This window comes from Drosophila arizonae, chromosome 4 (genome assembly GCF_054131065.1).
Source record: "Drosophila arizonae isolate 15081-1271.41 chromosome 4, UAZ_ARI_1.0, whole genome shotgun sequence".
NCBI classification, from domain to species: Eukaryota; Metazoa; Arthropoda; class Insecta; order Diptera; family Drosophilidae; genus Drosophila; species Drosophila arizonae.
In genome coordinates, this window is record NC_142924.1 from 11,759,421 (window position 1) to 11,780,090 (window position 20,670).

The 20,670-nt window shown below is 45.0% G+C and overlaps 1 protein-coding gene across 13 annotated transcripts in view; it reads right to left on the minus strand.

Moving 5' to 3' along the window:
* sif (guanine nucleotide exchange factor still life) overlaps positions 1-20,670 on the minus strand; it is a 93,946-nt gene that overhangs the window by 1,925 nt on the left and 71,351 nt on the right. For 6 of the 13 annotated variants that reach the window (XM_089466583.1, XM_089466588.1, XM_089466585.1 and 3 more), the window contains 12 exons: positions 20,041-20,192; positions 16,399-16,607; positions 12,369-12,539; positions 11,101-11,295; positions 10,833-10,941; positions 8,159-8,338; positions 7,937-8,074; positions 7,692-7,849; positions 7,260-7,628; positions 6,921-7,191; positions 6,566-6,821; positions 1,433-6,273 (listed from right to left, as the gene is read on the minus strand). In XM_089466583.1, the coding sequence (XP_089322709.1) occupies positions 4,197-6,273; positions 6,566-6,821; positions 6,921-7,191; positions 7,260-7,628; positions 7,692-7,849; positions 7,937-8,074; positions 8,159-8,338; positions 10,833-10,941; positions 11,101-11,295; positions 12,369-12,539; positions 16,399-16,607; positions 20,041-20,192 (4,285 nt within the window). In that variant the 3' untranslated portion in view covers positions 1,433-4,196. The remainder of the gene's footprint in view (positions 1-1,432; positions 6,274-6,565; positions 6,822-6,920; positions 7,192-7,259; positions 7,629-7,691; positions 7,850-7,936; positions 8,075-8,158; positions 8,339-10,832; positions 10,942-11,100; positions 11,296-12,368; positions 12,540-16,398; positions 16,608-20,040; positions 20,193-20,670) is intronic. The other 7 variants (XM_018006294.2, XM_018006291.2, XM_018006296.2 and 4 more) reach the window with 4 other exon arrangements.

The window sequence follows — 20,670 nt, forward strand, 5'->3', positions numbered from 1 at the left end:
AATGTTGACATCGCTTGGTATTCATTTTTGTATTACTGTTTTTTCTTTTATATAGATATATAATATATATCTATAGATAATACATATACATACTTGCATTTGAATATTTAACAAATTGTTCGAATTTAATTTTTATCAGTTTTGCATTTTATGCCAACATTTTTTTTTTTTTTTTTTTTTTTGTATTTTTGTATAGTGTTTTGGGTCAGAAATGAAAGGAAAATAGTAAGCACGTTGCAGTCGGGCAGTTCCGACTGCAGAATACTCATTCACGGCCCAAACTCTACCAGATCCAATATAAATTTAATAGAGCAGGAGCGATTTTCTAGCTCTGAAACGGATTAACAAAAACACGGACAGTGCACAAAACCAATATGCTCATTTCACGTTCGAGAATGAGTATAAAAATATAATTACAAAACTCTCTTTATGAGAGAAAGAAAGAGAAGGAGAGATAGTGAGAAGTGCAAGAAGTTAGAGTAACTGCAACAGCTAACATTTTAATTGAGCTTTATGAATTTTATTTTTAATTTGTTTTTAAATTATTTCAGGCTTTATTGGGCTTATGAGGGGGTTTTTTTACACAAAAATGCAATGGAAAAGCAAAATAAAATTTTGAATTTTGTATTTTTTTTTTTTTTTGCCTTAATAAATGTTTCAAAATGAGAGAGTAAAAGAGATAGAAAGTGAAGGAAAATCGTGGAGGTTTTTGGTTCGTTGTGGGGACACGTGTGTGTAACCATAAGACATTTATATACTTTATATATATATATATTTTAATTATATAATGTACTGTTTTTGTTAATGTTGTTCTTTTTTTCATAAATCTGGCACAGTTGTCTGTTTATTGTTTTGTTTGTTTGTTTTGGTATAATTATAAGAAAATGCAAAACAGATTATTGTAAAATGACGAAAACTGTTTAAGAAGGGTAAAACTTGCTTCATTTCCATTTGCAATTTTAATTGATTTTTGTTAAACTCTTTTTTTTTTTTTTAAATAAGTTTTTAATTTATTAATTATTAATTAATCAAGCGATGCCAACTAAATATATATGTATATATATTTCAGTATATTTAAGTGTTGCTGTTTTGCTGTTGCTGTTGTTGTTATTGTTGATTTGTTTAGCTAATCAAGTAACTGTATCGCTTAGGCTTACAACCTATACAAACTTAAATATGTTTTATCCATATATATGTATATAAATATATAATGCATAAATCAATAAGAAATGAATTACTTTTGGGTACTGAATTATATATAATATACATATATATATTTATTTGTATTTGTATTATCTTCAAGATAATATTTAACAATAACAAAAATTAAATATCACCCGTTAATTTGTTTAACTGCTAATTTGCATAATATAATTCATAATTTGTTGCTATAATTTACATTAGAAAATAAATCAAAACTTAAAGCACTTACCTGCTACAAAAATTAAGCAAACTTTTATTAATTAACTAATTGAAGTATTTTTCAAATTTGTTTGTCTTTAGGGCGGCTACAACATAACTGTTCTGTAGAGTGACGGTGCTTGGGTAAGGTTTGGGGGGGTGAGGGGCGTTGTCATGTCATTTAGTCGCTGTCCGTAGAGCACATTGACATTAATTTGCATTGTCGTTTAATTAGTTATTCCGTTTAGCTTAGTTTAGTTTGCCTTTGCCATATTTGTGAGCTTAATTAACATTTGATTTCATTTCATTTGATTTGATGTTTTTTGCTTTGTTGATTTTAGAGATTTTCGATTATTATTTGATTTTGATTATTTATTAAGTGGTATACGGTTTTGCCTCTTTGACAATTTTGTATTGATTTTTGCGATAAATTTATATTTTTCAAGAGATTATTTTGGCATTTATTATTATTTTGTTTTGAATTTTCGCTCGTGATATTTAAATTATATTTTAGTTGTTTATTTAGCCATGTATTTATGTATGTTTATTTATGTCTTGTATATAGTTAGTAGTATATGTATGTTGTCTTATAAATTGTATTTCGTATGTATTTTGATTTCTAGGTTTTTTGATTTTACTGCTGTGAAGCCCAGTGTAAACTGTAAACATTTGTAGATACTAAGGAATTTACTTCTATTTATTCGTTATTTATTTACTTTTGTCGACTATTTTTGAGTATAGCTTGAACAACCTGACATTTGATCTTTAAGTCCGTTTTGGGTCTCTATGTATATAGTACTATATATGCATATATCTATTTTTTGTTTTGCTTGCCTGCAGTTATTAGACACCCAAACCTAAGCTAAATATTTATTTAATGTATGTTATGTTTCGTTTATTTATGCGAGCGAGGCAAGAGTTGAATATTTTGAGAGTTTGGGAATTTGTTTGGTATATGGACTGTTTGGAAGATCTTTTGGGTCATATGATCAGTTGCCTGCCCGCCTGCCTGCCTGCCTGCCCTGATTGCTAGTGTAAATTTATATCTATAGCCTCATTTAGGTCTAGATATAATTGCATTTGCATTTTTAAATTGTTTTTGATTTTTTACTTTTATTTTTATTTTTAATACATAAACATTGAGGTACGACTTACGATTATCATTCTTTAATACGATTTATTTGCATTTGCATTAATTGTTTACCTGTTAAATTTGCCTATGAAAAAATGTAAGTGATTTGCATTTGCAATTTATTGTAATGAAATGTTTCATGCAAAATTATTTGTCACAACACCCACACATATATATGTATATTTTGACAATTCGGTTTTGATTTCTTTTTCGTTTGTTCTAACTAGCTACGGTAAATATTGATTTATATTTGCATATTTATTGTTTGCTTTAAGTAGTATCCATGTATAATGTTAACCTATAAAATGTTGCCAACCCGCATTTTTCACTTAGTCTTTAGCTAAAATACGCACAAATATTTTTGTGCCTGTCTGTCTGTGTGACTGCCTACTCCTGCTAATCCTGCTCCTAATCCACCTACTTCTCCTTGCCTTGCAATCATTTCTCCGTGGTAATTAAAAAGTTTTCCTTACGTTTCCGGAAATGCCAGTGACACAGTTTGCCCAGCTAATAGTTGAAACGACTGACATTACCTACAACTTTTATCCTATATATAAGTATATATGTGTAATGTGTGTGTCTGTGTGTGTGTGTGTGTGTGTGTTTGTTAGTAAGTTGCGCTTGCATGTCTCTTAGTTTACTTGAGTGCGAGTATGAATTTCAACTTTATAGTTTTTAGTCGTAATTACGCCACTTGAGCATTGTGTGCAACGCGGCGTATGCGCCATGTGCGTATACGTAATGCAGCAGCAGCACATCCGCTTCTTCGCGAACTTCTTCTTCTATTTCTTCTTCTATTTTTTTCTTTTTAATATAAATCATAACCTTACAAATTACACAGAAAATTTGCATATTCTCTCATTCTCTCTGTGTAAATGGAAAATAATTAACCTGATGTGCCACCCACACATACACGCATATATATGTATGTCTGTCTGTGTTGAAGTTGTGCTGTAAACTTGTAGTTGTAGTAGTTGTTGTTTTTTTCTTTGGTTTTCCTAAGCGCTAAACCAATAGCTTTTGCTGACTTAAACCTAACACTTAAACATGACTCTTAACTGTGCTGTTGTATGTGTGAGTGTCTGTGTGTGTGTGTTTATTTTTCAATCCCTTGTGTTCAAGTTTTTATTATTATTTTCTCCATATTTGTATATGTATATATAGTTTGTATATATATATGTAGTTTGCATTGCAGCTTACGTATATGTTAGTATTTTTTGTTGTAGAGCTGAGCGGTTTTTTGTTTGTTTTTGTTTATTGTTTATTTAGTTTTGGTTGTATAATTTTTGAGGCATTCTGGGTTGCTGTTGTTGTTGTTGTTGCTGCTGCTATTTATGTTATCTTTGGTTGCGCTTTTGTAATGAGTTTTGTTTGAACTACTCGTAAATTTAAGCTTGAGTTTAACGGTCTCATAAAATCCCTGTTTATGTGTCTCATCCTCACTCGATTTGTATCCCGTCGCCTGCCCTTAGACATGGATCTCGAAGTAGTCGTGGCAGTCGACACAGCCGCCCGCCGGGTCACCGCCCATGTCCGGCATGTAGCCAATGCCACCGCTGGCCGTCGGCTGTGTGCTAACCACCATGCCGGGCATTCCGGGCATGCCGCTCAGTCCGCGTGGCGTCTTCTTCCGCGTGCGACTCTGCCGCACGCGGGACTTATGCTAGGAGGGTCGCTTCTGGTACAGACAGTCAATGCATGTGGTGTACTCGGGCGCCGAGGAGCTGAGCTGATAGACCGACTGCTGGGCGGGATCATGCTGACAGCCGGCCATGGGCATGGGCATCGGCGGCGGCTGGCCATAGCCGGCCATCTCCATCTCCTGCATGTAGCTAACCATGGGCATGTACTGCTGTGGCGGCTGTCTGGGTAGAGCGTCGTAAATGGGCTGCGAGAAGGTGTTCTCGGCGGACTGGGAGCGCAGTGGCCCGGAGCTGTAGACGACATAGTTGCGCTCAGGCGAGACGCCGTAGGCGCGATACGAGCTGCTCGTGGTGGTGCTGTCACGCGAGGTGGAGCGCTCCAGCGACTTGCTCAGCCGGCTGCGCCCGTTGCCCGAGCCGTAGCGGCTGCTAGTGGGCGCGGCGGCCACATAATGATCGCTGCACGTCTGATTGTCGTAGACCGGATAGTACTGATATGTCTCCTGGGCGTGCGGCTTGGTGCCCGTCTCGAAGCTGCCGTGGGCAGACATGCTGCGCTTGCGTGAGCCACCGCCGCCGTAGGGCACATCCAGATTGTGGTCGGAGCCGCCGTGGCTATCGAAGCTGCTGCGCGGCGAATGGCGCTGGCAGATGCTGGCCCGATCGGGCGACAGGTGGTCTACGCTGCCACGCGGCGAGATGCGGGGCGACAACGATGCCGTCCCCGGCTCCGAGCTGCAGACGTGCGAGGGGCCGCTCTTCTTCAGGCAGCTGCGATCGGGACTCTTCGACTTGGCCGGGCTGGCTGGCGGCTTCAGGATGCCCCCGCTGGGACTTGTGTGCTTCAGGATGCCGCCGCCCTCAGAGCTGCGCCGTGGACTGGGCGTGCGTCGTCCGCCGGAGAGGCGATCTTGCGAGTTCTCGCGACTGGAGCAGATGCTCAGCCGTTTGCCCTGCTCGCTGACGCTAGTCCGCGGCGATTTGATCTTTATGATGCGCACCGGGGAGCTGCCCTGCGACTTGCTCCGATCTGGCGAGATGTATATGCTCTGACGCTTGCCGCTCTTCGGCTTGCTGCCCGACGCAGCGCTCGCTCGCTCCGGCGACTTGGCCTTGAAAATTTTGTCCACCTTCTTGTCGATGACGACGATGTGCGAGGCCAGCGAGCTGGTCGGCTCGTCCTCGGTATCATCGCCGGAGCGCTCCGAGGGCCCAGTTGTATTGCCTCCAGTGCTGTCCGATTCGGTGGCTGGCCGCGAGGGCGACTCAATGTCCACGGTCACGATCTGCTGAGTGTTCTCCACAATGGTCTGAGGCTCGGGCGAGAGACTGGAGTCGTTCTGCTGCTGATCGGCTGCCTCATCACCGGCGTCTGTCGGCTCGAAGGCCTTCTCGCGCAGATTGGCCATGTAGGTGGCAATGTCGCATATGCCCGCCGCCAAATCCTCCTGCTCCAGCTCACACAGATGCTTGTCCATGAATCGAGTGGTGGCATCCGTTTCGCTCGCATGGCCGCTGGCACCTGAGGCATTGCTGGCATCGCGTTCGCGTTCACGTCGCTTGTGCTGCGCCTCGCCGCCGCGCGGATGCTGATGCACTACGGCCACCTGCTGGGAGGCGGCCAGGCGCTCCGCTTCGCTCTCGAAGATCTCAATGACCTCGATCTCCTGCTTGGGCGACTGGCGAGGCGACTGGCGCGGCGACAAATGTCTTGGGGTCTGGCTCTGGCTCTGGCTCTGGCTCTGTGCTTGGGTCTGGGTCGTGTGGGGGGTCAGAGTGGGAGTCGGTGTCGTGGTCGGTGTCGAGGTGGTCGGGGTCTGATTTGGTTCAGTGTCGCTACAGATTGTTGTTGTTGTTGTTGTTGTTGTTGCTGCGAACAAGCTACCACTACTGCCTAGACTTAGATTAAACGTGGCTGCCACGTGCACCGCATGCGCCTCGGACTCCGACTCGTGCTCGGACTCGCTGGCAACTACATCTAGGCTGCTCTTACCTAGATCCTTCATTAGCACCGGCTGATAGCTGGCCGGCGGATGCGATGATTGTATCAGGCGCGCCTGGCTGCCAGTGCTGCCCACCGAGAGCGTCGATGTGGTGCTGCACGATGTGATAATAAGTAGGAAGAGACGGAGAGAGAGAGAGAGAGAGAGAGAAATAGCAATAAATCAAGCGATAAAGGAGATTTACGAGGAGTTCTAGTGAAACAACTACCAGACCCTTGGCCAGATACTCTCTGGATAATTAATGAAAGCTCATTCAATTCGATTCGCATTCGCTTTCGCATTCGCATTCGCATTCAATTACTTTCGCTTCTATCATCTGGCAGTTATTTCGGCATGGCAATTACTACAGAGCGAAGGCCATTTGCCTACTGAGATTTGGAGCTCACCTGAGCGTCAGGTGATTGGGCGTGCGGCCCAGCGTAGCCTTGGGCCTGATTGTGCCCTGCTGTGAGTCCTCCTCGCCCTCCGACTTGGTGCCCGGATCGATGCGCTCAATGTCGCTGCTGTGATGATGTAAATGCGGCTGCCTGATGGGTGGCGGCGGTGGCTCGCGCGGATGCGGATGTGGATGCGGCGCCATTGACTGTTGCTGCTGCTGCTGCTGCTGTGGCTGCTGCGAATCTGTGGGCGAGCAAATGATTTCTTTATGTGGGTGTGTGCGTGATGCGATGATGCGATGATATACGATATGTGCTCCGATTATTAGCCAGCCTGCTGTGGATGACGAGCTGCTCCACTTACCTGTCACATCGCCCAGCGTCTTGCTGCGACTGCGAAAGCCGCCCGGCTGTGGCAGCGGCTGTTGCTGCAGCTGCTGCAGCTGCTGTTGCTGTTGCTGCTGCTGCTGGGATTGGGGCACATAGTGCACCACGCCGCCCACGCTCGGCGGTAGATCGTCGCCCTCCTGGCTGCCCGACAGATTGTCGTAGTCAATATTGCCCGCCGAGTGGCGCTGCGAGCCGGACTTCTTCTTCGGCTTGCCCAGCGTATGCGAGCCATGAACGATGGTGATCTGTGGAGTGCATTAGAGGATTAGCAGCTAGTCAGGGGCGCTGCCTGAGCAGCTGTGCTCCAACTTACCTGCTGCTTGGGTCGCTCCAGCGTCTGCGAGTTGCCCGCATAGCCGCCCATTTGGGAGGACATGCCCGAGACGGAGCCGGAGCTGCCGCCAAAGTTCTTCATGGGAATTGACATGTTGCGCACGCTCTCGCGGATTATCTGCCTGATGGTCTTGAGGAATGCATTGCGAAAATCGGCGGTGCTATTGGACAGCACGTAGACCTTCTCCGAGCGGCGCTGCAGCTGCGAGCGCAGGTGTATTAGCTCCCAGAGGAAGTGCGAGTCCATGTCCTTGGCCGAGCTGGCGCGCACCTGCACCTCGGTGACGGGTATCAGCACCTGATACCGTATGATTTCCACCTCATTTGGCGCATTCTTGCTCGAGACGCCCTGTGCGAAATGTCATTTAGTATCCCATTTAAATCGAGTCCTTGGGCCGGGCCATTTACTCACCATTAGCTTCTTCTTCTGGCGCAAGCGCTCCTTGCAGAGGAACACAACCGCCGACTTGAATACAAAGCACATGGCGTGCAGCTCGAGGCCCTTCTTGATCTTGCCCAGAAAGTCGGAAATGTTTAGCCACTCGACGCCGCCGTAGTAGAGCAAATCGCCTGGGAATGCACAGCATTGCGGGGAAGGAGCATTGGCATTGGCATTTGAGGCTGATGTAGCTATTGAATGCGTTTGGCGTAACCCACCTGGACTCAAATCGATGGGCTGCTTGCACGACTTCTGATGCTGCCGGAACAGATGATCGAAAATGGCGCCATATTCCTCATGAATGCGCTGCATCTCATTGATGTGCTCCGCCACCTTCTCCATGCCCTTGAGTGCCTCTGTGGAGATGCGAAGTCACATTAGTGTTGAAAGGGCTCAAGAGTCATCATCCCCCCATCCCCCCATCCCCCATCCCTACTTACCGCACAGGTGGACGTGCTCGTCGGCCCGCGTATCTGTCAGATTGCGCATCTGCTGCAGCAGCAGCGGATACTTGAGGATGCGCTGGATGGGCTTGATCAGATACGATTCCAGAGTGCTGCTGTGCTGCTGCTTGGGATTGCGTGCGGCAAGGAACTCCTGCAGCGCATGGTTGCCCTCATCTGCGGCAAATGAGACAATTTCGAATGGTGCTTAACGATTGCAAAAATTGTGATAAATTTGGCAAATGATTTGATTTCAATGCACATTTCAATTTCCATTAATTGCGACACAAAGGCACAGCGAGAGCGAGAGAGAGAGAGAGAGAGAGAGAGCGAGAGAGAGAGAGGGCAATAGGCTTCACGTGCGCAACGTTGACAAGAAAATGTCATTAACTTGTTCTTATAGCCAGCTGAGAAGCTTTTGATAAAGGCACAGTCAAAGCCTGTCTGTTGCACGGATTTGCGTCTAATGGTTGACATTCCCTCCTCCCACACCCGCTCTCCCACTACCTCCCGATCCCTGCTCCTGCTGGCTGCCAGCTGCTTGCTGCTTTTGCCTGCTGCTTGTAACGAAGGCACTTAAGTGCACTTCTTGCTATAATTAATTATCCTTTCAACTTTTTGCATAAAATTGCATGCAACAGCCAAGCGCAGCAGCAGCAGCAACAGCAGCAGCAGCGGCAGCAGCTCGAGTGTCTGTCATACCTAAAGCTCAAACTTAAGTTGACAAACTGTGCTCCAGCTTTTGGTACTCCTGCTCCTGCTTCTGCTTCTGCTCCTGCTTCTGTTCCTGGCAGCTGCTTAGACAGCCATTGATTGCAAATATTGCAAATTTTTACCTTTACGATGTTACTGCTGCTGCTTTTCTTTTTTTGCTGTTGTCGTCGTTAATAAGTTACCTTTTTTTTTTTACTTTTATGTAATATTAATGCATTTACAGCGCTTACAGATCCCTCTCTTTGCCTCTCAGTGACTTTGCTCAAGGTATTATAGAAACATTATTAACTTGTTAAGCATTAAGGAAATCTGCTGTTAGGCTATTAGGATTTAAGTGAACTTTAGTGCTTCGATTTGCACTGAGCTCAATTAATGGATTATAGTTGAGTTTGTAGAGACTTTGCTTATAAAGAAATCGTTAAACACTTGCTGCTGACAATCTGTATATCAAAGAATGAGTTCATCAAATACTATCTGCTATAGTATAATTTTAATATTATATTTATCTAATCTTTTAGTATTTTTCTTAATCTGCATTTTTCTTAAGCTGCATTTACTTTTATCTCTAAAGAAATCTCTTTTAAATGAAATGTCTTCCCTTTCAAATCCAATTCCTTTCCCCTGCTTTTATCACATATGAAGCAAGAGCATTTTCAGTTCGTCATGGTCATAACCAACGGCTGCTGCTGCTGCTGCTCCTGCTGCTGCTGCTGCTCCTGCTGCTTGTTTGCTCTCTTGCCGTCTGCTTCCCATTTGTGGCACTTGTGTTTGCTCGAGTGTTTTTAAGCTGCCACTAAGTCTAATTTAATTATGACATGTTGTCGCCTAAGCCAGACTCTCGCCAGGGAAGTCTGGAGTCTGGTGTCCCGCTAGTCTCTGCATTTCTCTCGGCAGCTGTTCCGCCCGTTTCGACTGGCTCCGGCTGCCTTTTATGCGCCTCGTTGTTTGCGGGTTGGCTGCCACAGCCAGTGGCAACAGCGCGGCATAGTTTTTGGCAGCCCCCGCATTTGCCCACTTGCCCATTTGCCTGCGTGTCATAATTCTACAAGTTTAATTAACAAAAGATACTTGACAGTTGCTGCCGCTGCTACCGCTGCTGCTGCTGCTGCTGCCTTTGCATGAATATGAACATGCCACGCCTTGCCGCCTTTCACGGAAATTTGCTGCCTCGCCACGTCTACGCATTTGCGGTTGTAATTATTCATTTAACTTGCAAATCATTTAAAGGCTCAGCCTGTGGCAGGGGTGCAGCAGCAGCGGCAGCGGCAGCGGCAGCAGCAGCAGCTGCGCCAGCCACTGTCAACAATTGAAGCGCATAGTTTGCCAATTGTTCGCAACTTGTCGCTTGTTTTACTTTTCACAACTTTTCCCCAGCAGCAGCACCCTTGGCCCACCCCGCAGGCCCCTCCTCCACGGCAGTTCAGTAAACTTCAAACTCAAATAGACTTTGACGCTTTACGCTGATTGCAATAGTTGAGAGCAGCAGCCACACACACAAGTACACACACATGGCTCATAATATATGGATTTATGCATATATGGTAAATACTTTTCTATCTGAATTGTCATGCGACACGTCTACGGAATTCTCCAGCCCTGCGCTCGTTCGTTCGCTTTGCATTACAGTTATACACATGTAAATGATTGCATGAAAACAAGCTAAAAGAAGTCTGTGGTTTTTTTTCAGCCAGACGCACGAGGCGTATGAGTGATTTGGTTATGCATACGTCTGGTCATATATTTGTTGATTTCCATTACAGAATCAATACGGAAAAATCTCCACATATTTGTCAATGGAAAATATATATATTTGTTAATAAACTTATACGTTAATTGAGTTATTCAACTGGACAGATATGTATTTAGTATGCATTTAAATTGGCTTACTCGGACTCTCTTAAAGTCAGATTGCTTTCAATCTAATGGAATTTTATGTAAATAGTTTCAATGTACTTACTTGGATGTAGAACCTTTTGGGCCTTGCTGTGGCTGGCGCAGAACGAGGAGTACAGCTTGAAGTGATTGACATAATAGAGAAAAGCCGAGCCAATCGCAAATAAGACGTTCTGTATGAGCGAGAGAGAGAAAGAGAGAGAGAGAGAGTGGGCGGGAGAATGAGAACAAAAAGAGATTAAACATGAAAACAAACCCACATACATAAGATAAGTCAAAGGGAATTGGAATTAGTTAGGCGAGTCACGCACGCCGTCGACGGATAAACTTACCCTGAACTGGCCGCAGTGCTCGAATTTATTGAATTCCGGCTCAAGTTCGAGCGCCTCTTCCAGGTTCTGGAGAAACTGACGCTGGAATGTAACAATCTCGTGTATGTTGCCGAAGAGCGCATTAATTTCCGCATTCGATAGAAACGTTTCGCGTTTCATGGGCTCCAGATAATGCTCCAGCAGATTGTTCAAGTGCTGCATGCAAAGCAGAAGAAAAACAAAGATTATAAAATAATTTAAATGTTTTTACACCCATCTTGTTGTTGTTGTTGTTGTTCAATAAATTCAAATTTGTTGACACATAAAAAATGAAAAATGAGTAAAGCAGCAAAAGCAACAACCAAAAGGAACAAAATAATATAAAACGAAATGAAAGAAAGATGCATAAATTAAATTAAAAAATCAGCAGCCCAAGAACGACGACAACTGCCCACAACAGCACCCCCACCCCCGTAAAACTCCCAGCTGAGCTGAGCTCTGCTGCGCTGGGCTGGGGCTGGGACTGAAGCTGGGACTGGGTCTGAGTCTGGTGACCAGTTCTCTCGCCCGAACAACTTTTTAGTTTTGCCCGCAACAACAACGTAGATAGACTCAAAAAAAAAGTTAAAAAAAAGTAAATAAAAATATGGGCAAAAACTGTAGCATAGCCGCAGGCGCGCGCTTTCATTTGGAACAATACTTCCGGCCAGCGGATAGCTGGGAATGGGGACTGCAAATATGGCCAGGGGGCAGCGAGGGGGGCGCGCGGATGTCGTCGGGCTACTGCCGGAGAGATAAGACTCGCCGCAGCGGCGCGGCGCTTTACATAATTTCTAAATTATAATAATTATTTGTATGCTTCCTGGCGAACTCGAGAGGGCGTGGCTTCAAGCCAGAGCAGCCCACACAGCCGCATGGCTAAAGGATTAAAATTTGCATTTTTAATTGCGAGCCAACACTAATGAATGGAATGTGTAATATTTTTTGGCCGACAAGCCCTAGTCGAAGCCAGAGCCAGAGCCGGAGCCGAAGCCAAGAAATAATAGTTCTGGAAGGTGTTCAAATACCCTGTTGGCCGAGCCAGCTGCAGCCAGGCTTATGACGAGGCATTGCAGACGGCTGTGCAAGGATATATATATGTATATATATATGTATGTATATCTACTTAATCTCTTTCGTTTCATTTTGAATATGATATAAAAAAAACTACACGCTGCAGGCGCATATAAAAAACTGAGCTGAGGAGAAAACTAATTTGATAGGATAATATAATCGTAGAGTGAACTTACCTTGACGTAGGTGCGCTCCGTGTCTACCAGCTCCATGATGACTTTGCGCAGCTTCTCGGCATCGGTCAGCTGGCGCGATGGCGTTAAAGCTGTGGTCGAGACCGACGATGTGACTGAACCCGTGGGGCTCGATTTGCGCGTTTCCTGAGGTGAACGACAAAATCCGGTAACCTTAACAGGTCAGGGTTCGGTTGGGTTGGTTGGTTGGTTGGTTGGTTGGTTGATTGTTGATTGTGTTATGTTGTTGTGTTTGTTGTTGTTGTTGTTGTTGTTATTGTTGTTGTTGCATGATGAGGATCGTGAAACGAAAGAAACGAAACGAAAACGAGCGAAGCGACCACACAAAAAAGAGACACCAAAAATAAATGACAATAAACAAAAATGAAGTTAGCATGACAGAGATAGATAGACAGCGATAGTTAGAACAGGACGGATACGGGGGTGGGCTGGGCTGGCCTGGGTCGTTTCAGGGCGTTGGGTTTGCTTGGACTGGGTCAAACTGTTGGCATGGGTCGTTCAGCTGAGTGCTGGCTGGCTGGCTGGCATTATTGTAGAACTCGCGGCGGCCACTTTAAACAGACAGACATAAACGTAGCCCCAGCGACGATGGCGACGACGACGGCGACGGCAACGGAGGCGACGTCAGCTGCGGTTCTAAATGACTGTCACGTCCTTGTCGTAAGTCCAAGTTGGGGGCGTCGTTTGCTTGTTGTATCTGCTGTTGCTGTTGCTGTTGTTGTTGCTGTTGTGTTTTGTCCTCGGCAAAGTTGTTGCTGCTGCTGCTGCTGCTGTTCGTGATGGTGTTGGTGTTGCTGTTTGTGTGCGGTTACAAGCACATTTGGCACTGACAGTTGACGCTTGACGGTTGACATAGAGTGTGTGTGCATACAACTACACCAAATAAACACACACACACATACACAGTGGCACACACGTACAGTCACACACAGAGCTAACCACACAACCGCATTTTGCATAAAGTGTAGAGGTGCGCAAATCTTCAGCCTTCTTATGTCACTCGCACAGTGGTTTTAGGTCTCTCGGTTTTCGCTCAGTTTTGTTTTCTATTTTTTTTTTTTTGTTCGTTCAAGTTTTCTCTCATTCGTTATGTTGTTTTTCTATTGGTTTAACTTTCTGTCATTATTCTTGCTGTTTTCTTCGTTAGGCAAAAGTGTTAAATGGCTCGTTGACCGGAACTTAGTTAAATTGACTTGCCACGCCCACCAAAATATTGAACGAATTTGCATTGTAAATGCCTAAACAAATATTTTTATACGCCCTACGCTATCTGTCTCTGTCGCTCTCTCTTTTTCTCTATCTGTGTGGGTGTGTGTGTGTATTTGAGTGCTGTGCAATTTGCAAAAGGTCAGAGTTTAAATCAACAGAGCGGTAAACACCAGCACGACAGAGACAGCGATAGCGATTGAGAGATGGCGCATAAGCTTTACCACTGTGCTTGACAGGGCTCACAATGCGCCCTGCCCGAAGGAATGGCCAGTCATTGGCGATGACAGCGTGATTGAGTCAAAGGCTTAACTGTATACTGTTTGCGAATTTCAGCTGATAGCCGATATAGTTTGAACGCCAACGAAATTTAATATCGTTCTTATGCTGCCCTCCTAGGGGCGCAAGAGTTCAAACATGTGTGTGTGCGATTGCGAGATCGAGATTGCGCTCGTTTGATGTGTGTGTGTGTGAGTGCAACACTCACTGGCCTGCGTTGGCACTGCGCGTGAGAGAAAGAGAGACAACACTTGCATATAGTTAGCCTGGCGCCATCTGTCCACAGAATACTGAAGCTCATGACGAGCAGAAGCAAAAGCTTATGAAAACAACTCTTCGACGGCAGCAGCAGCGATGGCAAATACAAATAGCTCGAGGCTGCACAAGTAACTGTAAAATATGCTCAATTCTTTCGTGTACATCGATGTACACTAATATAAATGTAAATTTGCGCTTGTGTTTGTATTGAGCGCTAAATTGGCTGCTTTTTGTTTGCATTTATGCAGGCCGGGCATTTTGGACTGAGCTGGCGCCATCTACCGTCGCAGTTAAGCAACATTTTGTGTTAGATTTAAATTGGAGAATATGGCAGACAACCGCTGCAGCATATAAATGCATCAGATGATGCCACGTTTGTTTTCGTGACTGATTGTTTTGTCACGTTTCCATCTCTGCACTCACACACACTCACACACACACACACACACACTTGCCGTCTTGAAGACTTTGCCATGTCGTTGCAGCAACAATCTCATGAAATTTCAGTTGTCATTGTTCGTGCAACATTCAGTTGTATTGCTGTTGTTGTTGTTGTTGCTGCTGTTCGCTGGCATTGTGGAAGAAGACATTTCACTTTTATGCAGTTGCACTTTGTGTATTATTGTTTCGTTCGTTTTTCTCCATGCATCTGTCTCTCTCTCTCTCTCTCTCTCTTCCTCGGCTCTGCCTTGGCGTTGTTGTGCAGCTTGTTCTTGTCTACTTTTAACTGTTTTATTGTTCTGCATTTCTTTCAGCTGCAACGTCGACGGCTGCGCCGCTGATTTGCATAAGCGGCGTCGGCAGAGGCGGCGGCAGTGGCAGCGGCAGCGGCGACCCAAAACCAACAAAGAGTAAGACACAAAAGGGGCATGGACAGGGCTGAGAGGCGGGCTGGATGGCTGGCTGGCTGGCTGGCTGGCTGGGTTGCTGGCTGGGCTGTTGGGCTGGATGGCGGGTTTAGTGCGCCAGGTGAGCGGCTGAGGCAGCTTATGGGCCAGCTGCTGAGTGCCAACATTGTTGTTGCAGCAGCACTCATTGTTGTTGTTGCTGCTGCTGCTGGCGTCATGCCCCAAAGATGAAAAATTTGAAAATTTCTTGAATTTCTTGGTGAGCTGCAGCAGAAGCCGCCACTGCTACCGCCGCCGTCGCCGCTACTGCTGCTGCCGCTGCTGCTGCTGCCGCTGCTGCTGCTGTGCGAAATGTCAACTTGAATTAAAAGGATTCTTATGTAACGCCCTGACTCTCCAGTTGCTGTCTCGCCTGGCAGTTCTGCTTGCATGCATGTGTGTGTGTGTATGTGTGTGTGTGTCTGTGCTCGGCCTCAGTGTGTTTGTGTGTCACAGTGTTCAAGTATCATTAAATGAAGTGGGTTTCTGCCAGTTTCGAGCACACTTGGGTAAAGCATATCCAGAAACAAAGTGCATTCTGTGGCGTCTTTGCGTTTCTTTCTTGTCTCTGCTCTATCTGTCTCACTCACTGTCACTGGCTGTGCCCCCATCTCTCTCTCTCTCTCTCTCTCTCTCACTCTCTCTCTAGCCTGTCGTTCATATTTGTTGTATATATATATATCCTTGATATTTTTATGCCAGCACATTTCTATTTGTGACGTTTATTGTTTGGTGACTTGCAAGCAACAAGACCCAATAGGCCAAATTTGTGGCACAAACATCTTGAGCGGCAACAACTGACAGCCAAGACTACTACTACATATGCTCAACCTCTGTCACCCCTTTGCTACTCTGCTACTCCTGCTTCGGTTCGGCTAAGCATAACCCACACGAGGCACTTCTCTCTTGGCTTTAGCAAATTTCAATTTGTGCACATTTCAATCAGAAGTGCACAAACCCCAGGCTCATGCCACTGCCCGGGCGGGCTGGAGCCCCTTGCCGTCTTGCCGTCTCGCCGCCTTGCCGTGCTGCGGCTCGTGTTTGGCGCTCGTTTTAATAGTTTCCGCTTCCGCTCGGCGAGTTCAAAGCAATTGGAACTGAGTTTTCCCGCTGCCTCAGCCGGGTGTCAGCCAAGTGCCAAGTTCCGCTCCCAGCGCCAGCTTCGAATCTTGTTTTGGATGTCAGGTCTAGGGGCCAGGGGTTTATTTTATTTCATTTCAGTTTTTTTTTTTTTTTTTTTTTTTTTTTTTTTTTCTGGGTTCGGGACGGGTTTAACGTGTTTGCGTTTTGTTTCTTCTTGGTCATGTTTATATAATATATATGGAGCGGTAGAGAGATGGGGGACAGAGAGGGGTAAAACGGGCTGAGTACTAGGCACTTACTTGCTCCGCAGTCTTGAGCAGATTCTCAATTTCAAAGCTGCTGGTGCGCGATGTTGGCTTGGCCACGCCCAGTCCTGAAATGATGCCGCCCCCGCCAACGCCAACGCCAGCGCCAGCGCCGGCTGCCAATTGCGCCACAGTTGGCTCCACAAATGAGGGCGCCGGCGAGCTTTCCGCCTCCGGTGAGTACAAATCCTTGCCAGTGCCATCTAGAAGAGGAGTATACAGTTTCGAGCATGAGTTAAAGATAACAGTTAGTTATGTTTATTATTATTTGTTTTTGGCTGCCTCGTAATTAGTTGCCAGTTGCCTCTGGCGAACACAGACTGCGCTGCTGCTGCGCTGCTGCTGCGCTGCTGCTGCTGGCTTAAAGTTCGATTAAGCATTTTATTTATGTTGTTGCAGCTTGTTTGTTAATTTTAAATTCCATGTTTGCGCAATAAAAAGCAGCAGGAATTTAATACTTGCAGAAATGGTGCCCAAAAAAATAAAAAACAAAATATGTAGAAAAAAAAAAAAAAAAAGTAAGCAAGCAACCAGGCAACCAGAGCAAAACAACGCCAGCCAGCCAGGCAGTGAGGCAGTGAGGCAGGCAGGCACAAAGCTGAAAGTAATAACAACAAAAATACAGCCGGCAGTCAGGAGCAGGCCAGGAGCGGGCCAGGAGCGAGCAGGAGCAGCCACCGAGCAGCCAAAAAAACAACAGCAGCAAAAAGAATAACAACAACAGCCACAACAAGCTGTAATGATTATTGCTGCTATGTGTTTGCCACAACGTCCAACATAAGTGGGGCAGAGGCGAAGGCAGCGCGAGGCTGGAGTATGTGAAGGCAACTCACACACACACACACACACATACAGATTGTATGTATGCAGGCGCGGCAAAGATTTAACCAAGAAGCAAAAAATTTATGGCCCATACACATGGCATGCATACACGTACATAGTATGCATGCATATGTGTGTGTGTGTGTGTGTGTGAGCTCGTGGTAGTTTTGGCAGCGCCAGGAAGCGTTTAAAAATCATGTCCTTGAATGCTGCTCTCCACGGCGCTCGGGCCCTCGGCTTGCCACATGCAAATTGGTTACAACAAATTTTATGAACATTTTGCTTCAAATTTGACACCACACACACAATCTAGGGGTGTGCATGAGTGTGTGTGTGTGTGAGATATTGAAATTGCCGCCTTATAAATTTCAAGTTGCGGTCTTCTTACAAATTGCACGTAGTTCTCCAAGGCAAAGCTAGACAACTACGGAGACGGGGCTAATAACTTATAGACGTTGTTCGTTCCACACTTTGCTTGGTTGGTTGCTGTTGTTGCTGCTGCCGTTGGTGGTTGTTGTTGTTGTTGTTGGTCATTTAAACGAGCAACTCGAAAACGTGCATTGGCCATAAAGTCTAGAATTTTAGTAGTGGCTTTACTTTAACTAAGACGAGTATCTCTGTGTGTGTGTGTCCCTGGGCGAGGCAGGTGGGTCACAAGTTTATGATACGAGCTGTGCTGGTGGCTAAGCTCAAACGTGAGACTGTTAAAAACATATCGAATCTTCTACAGCTCACCTTTGGTATGTCGTCAGGTGCGAAAAGAGCAGCTGGCCTCAGCTATTCTGACAGCTATTGATAGCTCAAAGATATTGACCTGACTAAGTTATTATAATATCATATATCAGAGCACATGTGCGCCAAGGCTCGGGGCATTTGCTATTTAACTGTAAGTTTATTGCCAAAGTTTGCGCTAGATATATACAATATAAATATATAGCTAAAAATCTGTTTGCAAACCATTTAAGCTCAGGCTGTAAAATTTAATCACATTTAAAGCACTCTTAAGCAAAGCTAAACTTTTGGATAAACTCATATACACGTTGCCATGGCAAGCTAATTAGATGCACTCGCTCTATAATGGAAACTTTCAGAGAGAGAGAGAGAGAGAGAGAGAGAGAGAGAGAGAGAGAGAGAGAGAGAGAGAGAGAGAGAGAGAGAGAGTCAAAAGAGGAACTAATTATCTGCATGACTACAAGAGAGTAACATATGATAATGAAAGCTGCTTCGACTACACTCAAAGTGCTTTTGGCTCTTCTTTTTAATTAACCAAAAAAGAAACGAAAATGAGAATGAGAATGAAAATGAAAATGATGTAACGTTTGGCCAGCTTCACTTGTGCATAAAAAATATATACATATGTATATAGATATTTATATAGAGTGGATACAGCTTGCTCTTCTCTGATTGCAGTCTTCATCAAATTGTGCATTTAATAAGCTAAAAGTGCTGCAACGTCAAGTTGCATGCCCCGTCGCAGCGTTTGCCCAAGTTCCTTTCTCGGTTTAATTGCCAAAGTGAAATGTAATCCAGTTTTTCTTTTCATTTTTATTTATGCTTCTTTCTCTCACTCTCTTGTTGTTGCCCTCCCCCTCATTCATGTTGAATGGCAAACGATTTTTGCTGCATATGCCGCCATATCCATAAGCCATATGCCACAAATGTCCGTTCATCAGCCGACTGACTGTGTGCCAAAATGGCGAATATGCTACAAAATACGCAATGCACACACACACACACACACACATTGCCAATACATGTGGCAGCTGCATGTGAGTCGTTTAATTTTTTCTACACATATATATTTATATATGTATATGCTTGATTTTTCTCTTTATTTTCATATATGCCTTCGTGTTGTTCTTGTTTTAGTGTTTTCATTTTTTATTTTAATTCTTTTTTAGTTTGCTGTGCCTTTTAATTGTTTGCCGCATAAAAATGTTTCATTTTGTGTACTATATAAAATACACACATACACACACACACACACACACACACACATGCATGCACGTTGTTGTTGCCGTTGTTTTCTGCGTTTGTTGGTTTTTAATTGTTTTGTGTTCTTAGCCACTTCGGCTTTTTGAGTGCAGTGCAGCGTGTGTGCGTGTGTGTGTGTGTGTGTGTGTGTGTGTGGGCGCAGTTTGTAATCCTGTAATTATGTAGTTGTTGTTGCTGCAAAGCGAAACGAAATGCAACGACAGCATGGCATGCCACACACACACACACACACACACCTACACAGGGAAAACTATTCGTTTCTCCTACCCACACACTATCCATCTCTCTCTCTCTCGTTCTCTCTCTGTTAGCACGCTACTTATTGATGTAATTGTTGTTGCATGTTGTATGAAGCACTTGCAACATGCATTAAACGAAAAATATAAATTACTTTAATGAACTTTACAAATTCGCATGCGCGCCCGGAAATGCGCTTTACGTTTCCGCTGTTACCGTCACAGCGCCAACCACACAGAAACAGCCAAAGGGACAGGGAGAGAGAGAGACAGCAACAGAGGGTGAGTGAGAGGGAGATGCGGGCAAAGAGGTACACCGCACCTTAACCACAACAACAAGCACAACAACGAGCACAACTGCTGCTGTGATTAGTATGCTTTTGTTGTAGCCGTGGATGAATGTTGGGCTGCGGCTTTCAAATGTTGAAAACAAAATAACAGAAAGCTAAATAAAAAAGTATATAGTAAAAAACATTCCACGCACAGTTTTAGTTTCTATTTTAGTTAGAAGCCAGACCAAAGGTATTTACAGTTCGCATTTATATGTGGAGCGGCGTGTGGGGGCCGAAAGGAATATACTTACTCCAACCGGGAGCTGGCACAATCAGTCCAGTTATCATCTCTTCGCTCATCACTGGCGGATCTGAGGGTGGCGGCGGGCACACCAGAGAGTCAATCATATCGTCCGTTACACGCATTATGCCCACTAGATCTGGCGGTTCGGTGCGCGAGGAGCTGTACAATGGGATAGAAGAAGAAGAAGAAGAAGAGTAGACAATGTTAAAGCAAATTTTGATGAAAGTACACAAAATAATTAACATAATTTGATATTGGATTCGAGTTGAGAGTCCACGGCTTAAAGCCAAACACCTGGCTGACCTTTTTCTATGTCAGTGGCAAAAGATGCGGAAAAATGCTTTCCAACGTGCATAATTTGAATGGGATTTGGGAACGTGTGGGTGGGTGTGGGAGGAGGCTGAGCCCTGGTCATGGGTTACAGTTTGCTGCCTCGCAAACGTTTAACACAAAAGCCAATGCGGCCATAAAGAGCAGCTAATTAGGCTATCAAAATGCCTGGCTATGCGCCGGCCGAAGGGTCGTCGCAGCTCCGCCTCAAAAGCCAACTCCCTCTGCTTCAATCCTGAACCCGGCGAGCCCCTGAAACATCAACCCTACTTCAACGCTCTAGCCACAGCCTCCGCTCACTGTCCCC